At 53.5% G+C, this 16588-nt stretch overlaps 1 protein-coding gene across 2 annotated transcripts; it reads right to left on the bottom strand.

The window, feature by feature from the left end:
- Positions 1 to 883: 883 nt before the first annotated feature.
- NAGPA (N-acetylglucosamine-1-phosphodiester alpha-N-acetylglucosaminidase) lies at positions 884 to 11539 on the bottom strand. 2 transcript variants are annotated; one of them, XM_039478330.2, is made up of 10 exons: positions 11427 to 11539; positions 10868 to 11323; positions 9115 to 9254; positions 7728 to 7836; positions 6238 to 6366; positions 5206 to 5411; positions 5073 to 5120; positions 4524 to 4625; positions 4381 to 4444; positions 884 to 1650 (listed from the first exon to the last, which is right to left on the bottom strand). In XM_039478330.2, the coding sequence occupies exons 1-10, from the start codon at positions 11510 to 11512 to the stop codon at positions 1443 to 1445; spliced, it is 1548 nt and encodes a 515-aa protein (XP_039334264.2). In that variant the 5' UTR covers positions 11513 to 11539; the 3' UTR covers positions 884 to 1442. The 2 variants fall into 2 exon arrangements, with proteins under 2 accessions (XP_039334264.2, XP_039334265.2); XM_039478331.2 differs by lacking the exon at positions 4524 to 4625.
- Positions 11540 to 16588: the final 5049 nt, after the last annotated feature.

Genomic DNA, 16588 nt, shown 5'->3' with positions numbered 1-16588 from the left:
TTGGGCAGGCAACGAAAATAGGTATCACAATGATAAATTAAAAAGAAATCACAGGCAGCCGGGCGCAGTGGCTCACGCCTGTAATCCCAGCACTTTGGGAGGCTGAGGCGGGTGGATCACGAGGTCAAGAGATCGAGACCATCCTGGTCAACATGGTGAAACCCCATCTCTACTAAAAATGCAAAAAATTAGCTGGGCATGGTGGCACGTGCCTGTAATCCCAGCTACTGAGGAGGCTGAGGCAGAACTGCCTGAACCCAGGAGGCGGAGGTTGCGGTGAGCCGAGATCGCGCCATTGCACTCCAGCCTGGGTAACAAGAGCGAAACTCCGTCTCAAAAAAAAAAAAAAAAAAAGAAATCGCAGGCTGGGTGCAAGGGCTCATGCCTGTAATCCCAGCACTTTGGGAGGCCAAGGCAGGAGGATCACTTGAGTCCAGGAATTCAGGACCAGCCTAGGCAACACAGTGAGACCACTTCTCTGTAAAAAGTTTAAAAAAAAGTAGCTAGGCATGGTGGCATGTGCTTGTAGTCCCAGCTACTTGGGAGGCTGAGGCGGGAGAACCACTTGAGCCCAGGAGGTTGAAGCTGCAGTGAGCCAAGACTGCACCACTGCATTCCAGCTGGGGCAATAGAGCAAGACCCTGAGAGACCTGGAGCATCAGCGTTGCCTGCGAGCTTGCTGGAAATGAACTGCTGGCCTCACCTGAGGCCCCAACCTGCATTTTAACAAGATCTCCTTATGACCCGTGGCATATTAAAGTTTGAGCAGCACTGGCTTAAACAAGCAGGGAGCAGGACTTGGCTTGCAGCCGCCGTGGTGACCTCTGTTTCAGGATAAGCGCCCGCTGCTAAGCCCCAGCAGTGCCCAGAAGTCCATGATGCAGAATCCAGACCCCACCTGGTGGCTCCTTTTATTATATCAATTTATTCAAGTGATTAAAAAAATCTTCTTGGCAGCAGGATGACAAAATAGGTCTGTAAACATGATTTCACCCCCCATCCCTTCTTCCAATGAGCTTCCCGTGACAGGAAATCCAATTCGAGTTGGCAAATCCAGAAAAGGGGTCCTGTGTCACAGGATGAACTGGTCCCTTCCACTGCAGCCGGGGCGCCAGCCACGATGTGCTGTTTTGTCATGATTTGGTCACTGAGTTCGGTTTGCGGGCAGCCCCTTTCCCCAGGAGGAGGGAGACTCTCTGGCAGCGCGGCGGCCCTCCTCTGCACAGGCTTCTCGGCAGCAGACACAGGCAGGCAGGAAGCAGGAGGCTCAGTCCCTCGGGGAGAACGGGATCGCTAGGGCCACAGGTGCCCCGGTGGGCAGCCAGGTGAGGGGCTGAGGACACTCAGATGGTCCGTGCCAGGGGCCTGGACATTTCCCCTGCAGAAGCTGGACCGTGGGGCAACAAGCCTTCGGGACGTGCCACCCCAGGCAGCTTGAGGCTTCAGTCCTTGAAGGGGTTGTGGGCGCCCCCCAGCTGCTCCTTCTCTGTGGCCAGGGGCTCCCCATTCATCTCCTGCAGTGGGTGGTAGGCGTAGTCCCCACGGAGTCGCCGGTTCCTCTGTGCTCTGGACAGCAGCAAGGACAGGTTTGCTGTGGTGCTGAGGAGCAGGAGGAAGGCCAGCACCAGGGTGAGCGTCAGCCACGTGGCCCTGCGGAGAGAAGGAGAGAGAAGCCCCAAGTGGGGGGCTGTGGGACTCGAGGCTGGGGGAACGCTGGAGGGGCCTCCCCGCTCCACCCAGCACAGAGGGCACTCATTCAGGTGCCTTCAGGGACCACACAGGGAATATCAGGAGCGAAACGGACTAGGTGAGGGTGAAGCCACATTTAACACATGTTCAGGGAACAGCAGAGGCAGCAATGACGTACAATGCAGGTCTGTGCTGCCCCATCTCCTAATAGATATGTATGTAATATAGAAAACACATATTACATATGCATGTGGTTCCTATACCACACATTTATGTAATATACATATTACATACATATGATATAGTATATATTATACATGCAATATATTATGTAATATGTATCACATGTAATATATATGTATTACATATACAGTATATAGCATATACTGTATATGTAATACATATACATATATATATTATTTTATATACATATATTTGTCTCTCTCTCTCTCTCTATACACACACACACACGTCTTGCTCTGTCACCCAGGCTGGAGTGCGGTGGCATGATCTCAGCTTACTACAACCTTCACTTCCTGAGTTCAAGAGATTCCCCTGCCTCAGCCTCCTGAGTAGCTGGGAGTACAGGCTGGAGCCACCACGCTTGGCTAATTCTCGTATTTTTAGGAGGCAGGTGGATCACTTGAGGTCAGGAGTTCAAGACCAGCCTGGCCAACATGGCAAAACCCTGTCTCTACTAAAAATACGAAAATTAGCTGGGTACTTGTAATTCCAGCTACTCAGGAGGCTGAGGCAGAAGAATCACCTCAACCTGGGAGGCAGAGGTTCCAGTGAGCCGAGATCGCGCCACTGCACTCCAGCCTTAGTGAGAGTGAGACGACTCTGTCTTTAAAAAAAAAAAAAAAAAAAGTTTAAAAAATGTGAATGCGCCGGGCGCGGTGGCTCACACCTGTAATCCCAGCACTCTGGGAGGCCGAGGCGGGTGGATCACGAGGTCAAGAGATTGAGACCATCCTCGTCAACATGGTGAAACCCCGTCTCTACCAAAAATACAAAAAATCAGCTGGGCATGGTGGGGCGTGCCTGTAATCCCAGCTACTCAGGAGGCTGAGGCAGGAGAATTGCCTGAACCCGGGAGGCGGAGGTTGCGGTGAGCCGAGATCGCGCCATTGCACTCCAGCCTGGGTAACAAGAGCGAAAACTCCGTCTCAAAAAAAAAAAAAAAATGTGAATGCAACTGATGTTCAGATGTTGCTAATATATTTTAAATTTTTACAAATTGTGTAAGCTAAATAAACCACAGCCCGAGGCTGGGAGGCCAAGGCGGGAGGATCACTTGAGCCCAGGACCGTACACCTCATCTGTGTAACATAGCAAGGTCCATCTCCAAAAAACAGTAAAAAATAAAATTAGCCAGGCGTGGGGGCATGTGCCTGTCGTCCTAGCTGCTTGGGAAGCTGGGACAGGAGGACTGCAGTGAGCTATGATTGGACCATGGCACTTCCGCCTGGGTGACAGAGTGAGAAAACACCCTGCCCCCCATGCTGGGAGCTCATCTAGTCCAGTTTGCATTCTGAGCTCCAGGGGGATGCTGACCACACAGGCTGGGCACTCAGAGACCCTGGGCTCTGCTCCAAGGCCCCCAAAGCAGACACAGTGGGGAGAACTGGTCTCCCTTCCCCTAGAGCACGGAGCCGGCAGGGGACAAGGGCAGGGGCTTGCAATGTTTTTTACCTTCCTATGTATCTCGGGCAAAAGCCCTCACTGTAAAATCAAGCACATGCACAGGGCTCAGGAGCTGGGCCCGAAGCCAGGCCTCTACTGGCTCTCAGACCTGCAGGGTAGCGGGGCACAAAGCCTCAGACTGGGAGTAGCCTGAATTTAAGGCCTGAGGGTGCAGCTGTGTCCTCGCCCTGGTCCATTTTCAAACTGAGCGCTTCAGGGCCTTTTCTCCAGGCATGGGCAGCTCTGGGCCTCACCCCAGATTTACCAGGATCTCTGGGAGGTTCCTGGAATCTGCCGTTCTGAGAGCGTGCCCCGGGAGCTCTAGGACAATGCCCGGGAGGCTTTTTGTTTACACCCAGGCCGAGTTCCCGCTGCCAGGGTTTGGGGAGTGCCCCGGTAATGGGATTGGGCTATCAGAGGTGAGAACCACCAGAACAGAGGTTCTCAAAGTGGGGTCCTGGGACCAGTAGCCTCTGCTTCACCTGGGATGGTATCAGAAATGCTGATTTCCAGGCTCCACCCCAGACCTACTGATGCAGAAACTCTGGGGGTGGGGCCCAGCCATCTCTTTTAATAAATTCTCTGGCAGGATTGAGTTCGAGACCCACTGCATTAGAAAACAGAAAATCACCAATCCAGGCCCAAGGGCACCAGGGCGCTTGAGAGACGACGCGAGCGTCTCAGGTCTGGGGGTCTTTGTACCAGGAGCTGAGAAAGTCAGTCCTGAGTCTTCGGGCCGGGAAAATGCACACCTCAGCCTTTCCTGATCAGTCTCAATGGGGTAGTAGCATGGGGCCCTTCTCACCATCTTCCTAGATTGTCCTGTGGCTGCCAGCAACAGCTGTGACTGTCCCAGGCCTACATCTGGAAATACCAGCTGGATACCAAGACCACACTTTCTAAAGCCTTGCTCAGTCCCGGGCAGAGGCAGACCTCGCAGGAGAAGAGAGCGGGAGAGAAGGGAATTCCTCCCACCCTGGTTCCAGCTCCCACAGAGACACCTACCTGGTGAAAAAGGAGAGTTCTCCCGCCCTCAGGGTGGCTTCAGGTGGCTGCAGACACTGCTTTACTGTAAGAAACCACAGACAGGCTGCAGGGGCCGGAGCAGAGCGTCTGCCCATGGCCCTTCCCCTGGGAGGGGCAGATACCTCCGGAGACACTGCAGTTGCCAGTCTGGGGGTCACAGGGACACTGGTGCTCACACTCGCAAGGCCTCTGGCAGCCCGGCCCGTGCCAGCCAAGGGGACATTCTATGGAGAGGAGATGGGAGAAGGGACTTCAAGGCCTCCGGTGTCAGAGCCTCTCTTGACAGGGCAGGGTATCCGCCCTGCCCCACGCACGAAGAGCTGGGCTAAAGGCAAAGCACTGCCTGCCTCCCTGGGCTAGCCCTGAGTGTGACCTTATTTGGAAGCAGAATCTTTGCAGAGGGACTTCAGTTAGGATCTCCAGATGAGATCACCCTGGATTTAAGGTGGGTCTGGAACCAAGGCCCGGGGGTCCTTGTTTTAGCCAAGCCCTTTGTGGAATGGGCCACAGCGGCCGCAGGGGAATCGCGCAGTGACATGCAGGCGAGGGAGGGGCAAGAGACAAGAGGCAAGCAGTTCCGAGACCAGAAGGAGGGGACGGGGCAGCAGGGGAGCAGCGGACGCTGCCGGGGCCACCGTCTCCCCATCCACGGGTGGCGTGGCGGCTCCTACCTTCACTGCAGTTGGACCCAGTCCATCCGGCATCACAGCGGCAGCCAGCTGCCGAGATAAGACCGGGGAGGCCAGGTGAGGGCCCGGGCAAGGTAGGGCCGGCCAGAGCCCCCTCCCCGGAGCCCCTACTCACTCTCTGTGCACAGCCCGTGCTGGCTGCAGTTGGAGGGGCCGCAGTCCAGCTCGCCGCAGCCGGGGCCTCGCCAGAAGTGCCCGGTGCATTGGCAGTGGCCGTCCACGCAGGTTCCGTGGCCATGGCAGTCGGGTGGCTGGCAGCGGGGCTCGTGCACACACACCACGGTGGACACTTGGCGGGGACAGCGCCACATACTGTCCTGGCTGCAGAGAGGAGTATGTGAGGACAGGCCACCCCCAGACAGCCCCTCAACTCCCCCAGGGCTGCCCCCCAGCCCCTCTCTACATTCTCTTCTGTCTACCTCCCTCCCTCCCTGCCTGCCTAGCTTATCTATCTGCCTACCTTACCTACCTACCTACCTACCTACCCATCCATCCGATTATCTACCTCCCTACCTTGTCTGTCTGTCTGTCTGTCTGTCTTTCCTTCCTTCCTTCCACCCACCCACCCATCCATCTTATCTACCTCCCTACCTTTGAGATGAAGTATTTCCATCCTTCCACCTCAACCTCCCGAGCAGCTGGGACTAAAGGTATGCACCACCAGGCCCAGCTAAATTTTTTAATTTTTTTGTAGAGACGGGGTCTCGTCATGTTGCCCAGGCTGGTCTTGAACTCCTGGGCTCAGAAGATCCTCCCACCTTGGCCTCCCAAAGCACTGGGACTCCAGGTGTGAGCCCCAGTACCGGGTCCTCTCCAGCCTTTCATAGGTTCTTCCGTTCCCTGTAATCCCCACCAGCACCGGGCCTTTGCAAACGTGGTGCCCTCTGCCTGGAAGGCTCTCCCACCCCACCCAGCTACCACCGCCTTCAGATCTCACTTCTGCGTTTTTGTCATAGAGGTCTCTGCTGACCAACTGACCCCTGTTCCCAGGCCTGGGTAGTACTAGCATCCTGGGGGAGGGACTGCAGCAATTTCTCTTGAATCCCCGGGGCCTGGCACAAAGCAGGCACTCACCACTGGCTGAATGAGACAGGCTGGGGCAGACCTGAGCTGCAGCTGTCACGAAGGCGGACTCTCATGTGCTTACCAGTGATCTGACGGGTAACTGGCCAACGTTCCGTTGAGCACGAAGGTGGCAGATCCACCCCCATCCAGGTTGATGGCGTTGACCACATTCTGTTTCAGCAGGAACTCTGCCATCTCCCAAAGATTGATGCTGCGGCACAAAGCGGCTCTGCTCAGGCTCGGCGCCCACCACTGGTACCAATTTAACTCCTCTGCCTTCCAGAGGGCACGGCGTCACACCCACAGTGCAGGCACACTGCTAAGTGGTCCCCGCCCCTAAACATGTCTCGCCCTAGTCCCCGGAAGCCGTGAACACACGCGATCACACCCATGCCTGTGCGGTTACACGGCACAGGGACCTTAAGGGAGGGGACATGGCCCGGAGGATCTGGGTGGGGCCCCTGGAATCACAGGAGCCCTTAAACACAGAGAACTGCCTGGTGGTAGAAGAGCAAGTGAGATCTGAAATACGAGGGGGATGAGAGGGTAGCTGGACAAGTGGGAGCGGGGGACACACGTGGGAAGGAACCCGGGCAGTTTGAAGGAGCTGAGGCCCCAGATGGCGGCCAGCAGGGAAGCCAAGACTCCAGTCTCACAACCGAGAGAACATAAATTTCGCCAATAACCTAAACAAGACGATCTTTCCCATATACGAGAAAAGCTCTGCCCAACCAGCATCTTGTCCATGGGATACCCTCAACATAGAACCTTCCAAGTTGACCAGCCCGGCCAGCATGCTGAAACCCTGTCTGTACTACAGATAGAAAAACTAACCAGGTGCAGTGACTCATGCCTGTCATCTCAGAATTCTGGGAGGCCGAGGCGGGAGAATCACTTGAGGTCAGAAGTTTGAGACCAGCCTGGCCAACATGTTGAAACCCCATCTCTACTAAAAACACAAAAATTAGTCAGGTGTGGAGGTAGGGGCCTGTAATCCCAGCTACTCGGGAGGCTGGGGTGGGAGGACTGCCTGAACCCAAGAAGTGGAGGTTGCAGTGAGCTGAGATTGCACCACTGCACTTCAGCCTGAGTGACGGAGTGAGACTGGGTCTCAAAGAAACAAACAAACAAAAGGACACTCCCGGTGAGGTGCTGCTAAATGTGTGCTAGTTATGCAGCCCGAGCAAACCAACCCACTCTGTTTCCAGAGGATGGAAATGCGACTCAGAGAGGCTGAGTGATTTGTCTACGACACAGGATGGCTGAGCTGGGATTGGAACCAAGGTCTCCTCCCTACTAACTTTGGGACCACTTCCTTGTATCCCAACCAGGGCTCAGGAGAGTGAGGCCTAAAGCTGGAGATGATGAGTTCTTAGAATTGGGAAAGATCTCAGGACCCTCATCCTGCAGGAAGGCGGGGTGGGTGGGGGGGAGGGGGGCCTCTGGGTAAGGGACATATAGGTGTGAACACCCTGGAAAGCAGGTAAAGTTAGAAGGGTGGCTGTGGTTGGGTCAGTGTTCCTGCCAGCAGGACTGAGCCCCGGCCGGGGGTCCTCAGCTCCCAGGACTCACCCACGCTGCTCCGTTTGGCCGTCTGCATGAAACAGCACCAGCTGGCCCTTCCAGTCGTGGCCGATGGCCGTCCTGGCTGATATCACATTCACAAATTTGCTAAAGGAACCTGAAGGAGAAGCAGGCTGGCTGATCACCAGCCCCTCGGGAGGCCTCCTGCCTCTGGCCGAACCACTTCCCACCGGTCTGAGCTACGAGGTATCTCCCTGGGAAGCACAGCGGCCTCCCTGCTCATCTCCCAGCCTCCTGTCTGCACATCCCAGTCTCCCCACGGCAGCCAGGAGGGCTCCTCTTAAAGGTAAACTGAGCTGTGCAGGCCTCCAGATGAAAACCCTCTCACGGTTTCCCCCGTTCTTAGAACAAGGTCCAAAGGGCCAGCGTGCCCTCCCCAGCCTCTTCCTCTTCCTGCCTCAACTCCTGGGAATCTGCTCACCACCCTGCAGCCACTTTCACTCCCTGTTCCCTCTGGCCCAGAACTGAGCTTTTCTCTAGCTCTCCCACGGCTTGTTCCTTTGTCCGATCACCTGCTTAGTGAGGCATTCCTTCACTGCTCACTCTCTTTTTCTCAAGACAGACTCTTGCTGTGTCACCCAGGATGGAATGCAGTGGTGCGATCTTGGTTCACTGCAACCACCTCTGGGGTTCAACCAATTCTCCTACCTCAGCCTCCTAAATAGCTGCGACTACATGTAGGCACACAGCACCACGTCTGGCTCATTTTCATATTTTTTTTTTTTTGGTGGAGATGGATCTCACTGTGTTGCCCAGGTAGGTCTTAAACTCGTGGGCTCAAGGGATCCTCCCACCTCTGTCTCCCAAAGTGCTGGTATTACAGGTGTGAGCCACACACCCAGCTTACTGCTGACTCTAAAAGAGCCCACGCCCATATCAGCACCATGGTATCCCGTCCCCACCCCAGGATTCTGCATCCCAGTGGTCCTCAACCTTGAGTGTCCATCGGAATCACCATGGAAACCTGTTAAAACAGACTCTTGAGCCTCGCTTCTGAATCTGAAGGTCTGAGGTGGGTGGGGCTTTGGAACAAGCTCCTGGGCCATGCTGATGTTGCAGGTCCATGAAGATGTTTTTCTCTTCACTTTTCTTTTCCAGCGCCCATAGCTCCTGTCCCCGTCTCTCCCCTTTCCTCCAACTTTATTTTTCTTTCTGAGCACTTACCCATTCTTTTCAGCATATTCTACCACTATTTTCATTCTTATATATTCCATAAAAGCCTGTCTTCATTCCCATGAATCCCCAGAACCCAGAATAGTGCTGGGCACAAAGTAGCTGCTCAATAAAAACTTGTTGAAAGACTTAAGAACAGCTCCCCACAGCCCACTGGTCCTGGTCCTCAAGAAGGCTGTTGCCAACAGCCTCTGCATCCAACCTGTCTCCTGTGTCTCGTCGCACTCGGTGGCTTGGCTCTCGTTGATGTAGATGCTTCCATTACGAATCAGCCACACGACACCACTCAGCAGCTGCACAAAGGGGTTCTCAGTGTCCAGCACCTCTTCCTCAGACAGGTACCTGGATCCAGGGAAGGTAGGAAGCTCACTCACCAGCAGGGGCAGCTGCAGGGAGTTAGGTTCCTTTCCCCCTGGCCATCCCAGCCTGGTGGCTAGATTTCCCCGGCCTCAGGAACATGTTGGGGCCTGAGTGTGGCTGAGACAATTTTACAGCCCTAGCAATCTGCCTGTTGTCAGAGCTGAAGCCAGAGAGGGTTCTTACAATACGATCCCCATGCGCCTTTGTAAACAGTGTAAGTTCCATTGAATAGAAACAACCAGCCCCCAACAGAGCTCAAATCCATCTATGGCCCTCAATCTCCAGGCCATACTCAGCCCAACTACCACCTGATCCCAGTAACGCCCTCTTCATTGGCTTCCTCGTTTCTCCCCGATCTCTCCCACCTGATTCCACTTAGGATCAGAACAAGCTTTGACATCATCAAATAATTTTTTTGTTTGTTTTTTGAGACCGATTCTCACTCTTGTTGCCCAGCCTGGAGTGCAGTGGTGCTACCTTTGCTTACTGCAACCTACACTTCCTGGGTTCAAGCAATTCTTCTGCCTCAGCCTCCCGAGCAGCTGGGATTACAGGTGCCCACCACCATGCCTAATTTTTTTTTTTTTTTGAGATGGAATCTTGCTCTGTTGCCAAGGCTGGAGTGCCGTGGTAGAATCTCACCTCACTGCAACCTCTGCCTCCCGGGTTCAAGTGATTCTCCTGCCTCAGTCTTCCAAGTAGCTGGGATTACAGGTGCCTGCTACCACACCCAGCAATTTTTTTTTGTATTTTTAGTAGAGGCAGGGTTTCACCATGTTGGCCAGGATGGTCTTTAACTCCTGACCTGGGGATCTGCCCACCTCAGCCTCTCAAAATGCTGAGATTAAAGGGGTGAGCCACCGCTCCCAACCTAATTTTTATATTTTTAGTAGAAATGAAGTTTTGCCATGTTGGCCAGGCTGACCTCAGGTAATCCACTTTCCTTGGCTTCCCAAAATGTTGGGGTGACAGGTGTGAGCCACCGTGCCCAGCCTCAAATAATTTAAAACAATTCAAATCATCAATCTCGCTGATTTGGTGTCTGACACCTTTTTCAGTCTCTCACACACACAGAAGCCCCTGCACCTCTGAGCCTTTGTACTTGGGGTTCCTTTGGACTGAAATGCTCCTCCTCCAGTTCTGACTTGGGCTGACTTAGTGATTAATCTTAAAGTCTCAACTCAAAGGTCACCTCGGAGAGGCCTGTTCCAGATCACCCTCCCTAAAATCAACACTGGATTTACAACCGGTTCACCCCGATGGTTGCTTTGTTGCATACAGAGCGATCAGAATGTATGTTACGGATTTACCTGGCTTTTGTTGATTGTTTTAGTAATGGGGGAGGTCTGTTAAGGCAAAGACTGTGTGTTGCTCACTAATATCGTAACCAGGGCGCAGCACATTGCCTCAAACAAGCAAGTGCTCAGTGATGCTGGATGCTGAATGAAGTCTGCAAGGAAGCGATTCCTATCCCCATTCCGTAGATGAGGAAACAGAGGCTCAGCTTGGTTAAGTGACTGGAACACCGAGGCACGGCTACAACCCATATCTCGGCCCCTCTGCCCGCGACAGCACGGGTCTCCCTGCCTCCTCACCCGGTGACCAAGGTCCCGTCGCGGCGGATCCCGAACTGCGCGTTCTGCAGCCCCCCGGAGCTGCTCACCCGCCGCTCGTAGCTCACTACGTTTCCCAGGCACTCGCCCGTGTTCATGCGGAAGAAGCCGCCGTTCTGGGCGACGCGGCAGCCGGCCGCCCGCGCCGTCTCCTCCACGGTGGCGCGTCGTCTCGCCGCGCAGCCGCCGGGCCCGCCGGGCTCCAGCACCGAGAAGGTGAGCAGGGGCGCAACGGCCCGGGTCAGGTGGCCGGCCACCGCGCGGTCCCCGAAGTGCGACACGAAGGTGCGCAGGGCCAGGCCGCCGGCGCCGGGGGTCGCGGGGGGCGGAGGCCAACTCTCGTGCTCGCGGCTGCCCGCGCGCACCCGTGTGCAGTCCCGGGGCAGGCGCGCGCGCTCGCGTGGATAGGGCAGCAGCAAGTCGTCGTCGCGAGAGGCCCTGTGGGGACGGGCGGGCGTGAGCTCGGAGGGCTGTCCTCGTGAGGTCAGAAGACAGGGGGGACCCACCCCCGAACCAGGCTTGCCCCGGGAGCCGCACTCACCCTGAGCCGAGGCCGCCGGACGCCTCCCGGAAGAAGCCGAGTAGCGCAAGCCGGAGGACAAGCCAGCGACCCGTGGAGGCCGCCATGTTGGACCCGGGCCTCCGGTCACGTGGGCTCGCTTCACGTGACTCAAGTCCCTGGGTGGCGGCTTTCAGCTTGGACTGAATTGCCAATGCTCTTTTTGGCCGGGGGCGGGGGGTAGGGGGGCGCGGGTGACTTTTTATCTTGATGCAATCTCAAACCTACAGAAAGTTGTAAGGAGAGCATAAAGAACTCCCGTAGAACTTGTATTCATGGTTAGCAATTTTTTTGGGATTGTCCTGTTTAATCAATTGTACTTTGTTTTTTTCCTGAACCAATGGCAACCAGATTGCAGACATCATGATTCTTTCCCCCGTACCTCACTATGCATCTCCTAAGAACAAGGGCATTTTTTAAACCACAGGACAAATGACATTAGGGCATTTCCCAGTGACGCCGTTATGTGATCTCATCCACAGCTAACCTTTACATTTTGGCAATTTCCCCTATAATGTCTTTTTTTTTTTTTTGGCTGGGGAGGGGCTTATAGCTATCCCACTCCGGGCCTCCGACCCTGTTGTAATCCAGGAGTTGCTTTTAGTTGTCATGTCTCTTTGATCTCCCTTAATCTGGAAGCTTCCTCAGCCTTTTGTCTTTTATGACCTTGACATTTTTGAAGACAGGTCAGTTACATAGTTTGTGGGACTCAGTGCAAAATGAAAACCTGGGACGCTTGCTAAAAAACCCAGAAAACATAACAGAATTTCAAGATGGCCAGAGCAAATGGTTACAGCAAGCCAGGGCCCTTCTGAGTGAGCCCATGAAGCTGGCCCTGGGTGTAGAATCCAGTTTATTTTGTAGCATGTGCTTCAAGCTTCCTCTGAGAGGCTTAGTCTCTTCAGGCCCCTTCTCCCGGTGCAGGGTCCAGGGTTAGGTGACGATTTGGTGCTGGCGCAGTGCATGGCCATTCCAGGAGCCATGGCAAGTCTAGCTGGCCTGATACTGTTGCAGTCTTGCCGATGCACCTTAATGTAGCAGTTTCTCCTTGTCTGAACTAGTACCCAGGGTTCTTTGTCCTACCTCCAAGAAAATTAAGGAGTATGGACACCAGGGTGGGGTTGGAGCAAATGTTTAATATGGGAAAGAAGAAAGCTCTCCGAAGTGGAGAGGGATGTCCGAGTGGATTGTCAGATTTACCGCTAAATACAACAAATATATATATATATATTTTTGGGACAGAGTTTTGCTCTTGTTGTCCAGGCTGGGGTGCAGTGGTGTGATCTCAGCTCACTGCAACCTCTGCCTCACCAGGTTCAAATGATTCTCCTGCCTCAGCTTTCTGAGTGTTAAAACGCACACTCTGAACAAAGAGATCCCCCCCCAAACAGGCTTTGTGTGAGCAACATGGCTGTTTATTCACTCCTGTGCTGGCGGGCTGAGTCCGAAAAGAGAGTCAGGGAGGGTGGTGGGATAAGAGTTGGTTTTACAGGTTTTGGGTAGGCAGTGGAAAGTTACAGAAGTTACAGTTTAGGGCAAGCTGGGAGGGGGATGTAGGGTCTGCAGTCATGAGGTTGACCAAGGTCAGTTACAAAGTCCAATGGCCTTGTCAGTTGAGGTGGGAATAGGAACAATAGAAGAATGTCTCGGCCGGGCGCGGTGGCTCAAGCCTGTAATCCCAGTACTTTGGGAGGTCGAGGCGGGTGGATCACGAAGTCAAGAGATCGAGACCATCCCGATCAACATGGTGAAACCCCGTCTCTACTAAAAATACAAAAAATTAGCTGGGCATGGTGGCGCGTGCCTGTAATCCCAGCTACTCAGGAGGCTGAGGCAGGAGAATTGCCTGAACCCAGGAGGTGGAGGTTGTGGTGAGCTGAGATCACGCCATTGCACTCCAGCCTGAGTAACAAGAGCGACACTCTGTCTCAAAAAAAAAAAAAAAAAAAAAAAAAGAATGTCTCATTACTTCCCTTTTGTGGTTTTCCAGTTACTGCAGACTTTCTGTTTCTAGGAACTCATCTGGAGGTGTACATGCAGGTCACAGAGGTTACCATGCGGTCCGTGGTGCCATCAGCCTAAATGACCTTACACCCAGTAGCTGGGATTATAGGTGCACGCCACCACGCCCCACTAATTTCTGTATTTTTAGTAGAGACTAAGTTTCACCGTGTTGGCCAGGTTGGTCTCCAACTCCTGCCCTCAGGTGATCTGCCTGCCTCGACCTCCCAAAGTGCTGGGATTACAGGTGTCAGCCATTGTGCCTGGCCGCAAAAAACTTTTATGAGAAACTGCTCTCCTCGCTGTAACTGAGTAGCGTATCAGTAAAGCTGCTTGTGCAACTCCCCTCATGCTTGTCTCTAGGCAAGCACAAAGCGCTGCTTCTCTTGTTTGTGTAACTGTGGGTTTGTTTGAGGTGAGCCCCTCCTCCCTGTGCCAGTTTCCATGGAGCCCACTGTGTATGTGTCTGAAAAGGGGAGGAAACTTTTTCCTGGGAGCCTGCTAGTTTTACAAAGAACAAAGGGCTTCTGCACGGGACCCCGTCTGCTTATCTGTGTGCAGGCTTAATTTTGCCAGTTGCTGTGACTTTTCAGGCAAGCCGCTTCTGAGGTTGGAATTTTCCCCACTGATTTTTCTTTTCCTTTTCCCTCACTACTATAGGTATAGGGGGGACACAGGTATAGGGGCCAGGCCAGCTCCTTTTCATCCACAGTCAGCACCTTTGGTGCTTCATCTCAGGCACGTCTACCTGCCACTGCTCCGTTGAGCCAGGGTTATCAGGGTTAGGTTAGTGTGATCAGGGTTAGGTTAGTGAACTTGGTTAGAGAGTGTTCCCCCAGGCTGGGCGTGGGGGCTCACACCTGTAATCCCAGCACTTTGGGAGGCCGAGGCAGATAGATCACAAGGTCAGGAGTTCGAGACTATCCTGGCCAACGTGGTGAAACCCCGTCTCTACTAAAAACACACACAAAAATAGCTGGGTATCGTGACGCATGCCTGTACTCCCAGCTACTTGGGAGGCTGAGGCAGGTGAATTGCTTGAACCCAGGAGACAGAGGTTGCAGTGAACCAAGATCAAGCCACTGCGCTCCAGCCTGGTGACAGAGAGAGACTCTGTCTTAAAAAAAAAAAAGTGGGGGGGAGGGAGAGAGAGAGAGCGAGCACGTGCGAGTGTGTCTCCTCCAGACTCACGTCCTTACCAGAATCTCAGAACGTGAACTTATTTGGGAATTGGGTCTTTGAAGATGTGATTAGTTAAGGTGAGGTGATACTGGTGGAGTTGGGTGGGCCTTGAATCCAATCTGACTGATGTTCTTATAAAAGACAAATACACACAGAGGCAAGATGGTAGATGAAGACAGGCAGAGATTGGGGTGACACAGTCATAAGCCAAAGAATGCAAAGATTGCTAGCATTTCCCAAGGGCCAGGAGAGAGGCGTGGGCCAGACTCTTAAGCTTTGACAGAGGACGTGGCCATGCTGACGTCTTGCTTTTGGAAACTAATACAATTTAGGGACCTCAAAGGGGTCCGGGAGCAACTCTGACGTTCCTAGTTCACTTTCTTTAACCACGTGCAAAATGACGGCTCCTCCCAGGGCTTAAATGACCTGGCCTGACGCAAAGAGATTAATGCGAAGGGAATCTATCTTTCTGATCTTTCACTGGGCTCTAAAAATAACCAGCAGAGCCCAGGCCTGACGCCTGCTCCCTGCCTCCTCCAGAAGCGCTGTTTTTTCTTTCTCAGGAGTTGCAGGAACAGACCGTCTTTGGCAAGTTCTGACTTTGTTTTTTCCCCTACTTTGAGGTTTGCTCCTCCTTTGCCAAGTTTTTCTAAGCACATAAACAGTGCCACAGAAATTCTGCATTTGAATAGAGCAGTGTAGGGAAAGCAGGTGCGAGGAGGGGAGGTGGCTTCATAGAGCAAGGGACAACCTCGGGAAATCTTTATTTTTATTTTTGAGATGGAGTCTGGCTCTGTCACTGCAACCGCTGCTTCTTGGGTTGAAGCAATGCTCCTGCCTCAGCCTCCTGAGTAGCTAGATTGCAGGCTCACGCCACTGTGCTCAGCTAATTTTTGTATTTTAAGTAGAGACAGGATTTCACCATCTTGGCCAGGCTGATCTCCAACTCCTGACCTCGTGACCCGCCAGCCTCTGCCTCCTAAAGCACGGGGATTGCAGGCATGAGCCGCCGTGCCCAGCCAGCCTCAGGGAATCTTAAAGGACAAATCAGATTTAACCAGATTGGGGTTGGGGGCAGATTCGCGACTGCAAAAGCGTGGAAACAGCCCGAACACCCATCAATCAATGACTGGGTAAAGAAACAGCGGTATAGACATACGATGGAATGCTACTCAGCCATAAAAAGTAATGAATTAATGGCATTAGCAGCAACCTGGATGGAACTGGAGACTATTATACTAAATGAAGTAACTCAGGAACGGAAACTCACTCACAAGTGGGAGCCAAACTATGAGGATGCAAAGGCGTAAGAATGATAAAATGGGGCCAGGCATGGTGGCTCACGCCTGTGATCTCAGCACTTTGGGAGGCTGAGGCGGGTGGATCACCTGAGGTCAGGAGTTTGAGACCAGCCTGGCCCACATGGAGAAACCCTGTCACTGCTAAAAATACAAAAATTAGCCGGGCGTGGTGGCACATGCCTGTAATCCCAGCTACTCAGGAGGCTGAGGCAGGAGAATTGCTTGAACCTGGGAGGCGGAGGTTGCAGTGAGCTGAGATCGCCGCCACTGCACTCCAGCCTGAGCAATGGAGTGAGACTCCGCCTCAAAAACAAAACCAAACCGAATTTGGGGACTGGTGTGGGAAAGTGGGGGAAGGAGGTGAGGGATAAAAGACTACAAATTGGTTTCAGTGTATACTGCTGGGGGTGATGGGTGCACCAAAATCTCGCAGATCACCACTCACATAACCAGATACCACCTATTCCCCAAAAACCTATGGAAATAAAAAACTAGAAAGAAAGAAATAGGTGAAGACCAGGAAAAAGCAAGGATACTGGTGGGACGTTGCCCAAGTCAGTCTTCCTGCCTCTCGTGGGCGAGGGGAGCAGAGAATTAGCCGCTGAGGGACAGGAGTGGGGAAGCAGGCATGAAAGCCTGGCTTGACTCGCCCCGGCTCTC

Source organism: Saimiri boliviensis, chromosome 12, assembly GCF_048565385.1.
Source record: "Saimiri boliviensis isolate mSaiBol1 chromosome 12, mSaiBol1.pri, whole genome shotgun sequence".
NCBI lineage: Eukaryota > Metazoa > Chordata > Mammalia > Primates > Cebidae > Saimiri > Saimiri boliviensis.
This window is presented reverse-complemented; position numbering and strand designations above follow the sequence as displayed.

Excerpts from the sequence above, each read along its gene's own strand:
- NAGPA (XM_039478330.2), bottom strand. The coding sequence starts at position 11,512 with ATGGCGGCCTCCACGGGTCGCTGGCTTGTCCTCCGGCTTGCGCTACTC. Across the intron at positions 6,367-7,727 it reads GGCCAAACGGAGCAGCGTGG|CATCAATCTTTGGGAGATGG; the intron begins GTGAGTCCTGGG and ends TTTGTGCCGCAG. Across the intron at positions 1,651-4,380 it reads GAACTCTCCTTTTTCACCAG|GGCCACGTGGCTGACGCTCA; the intron begins GTAGGTGTCTCT and ends TTCTCTCCGCAG.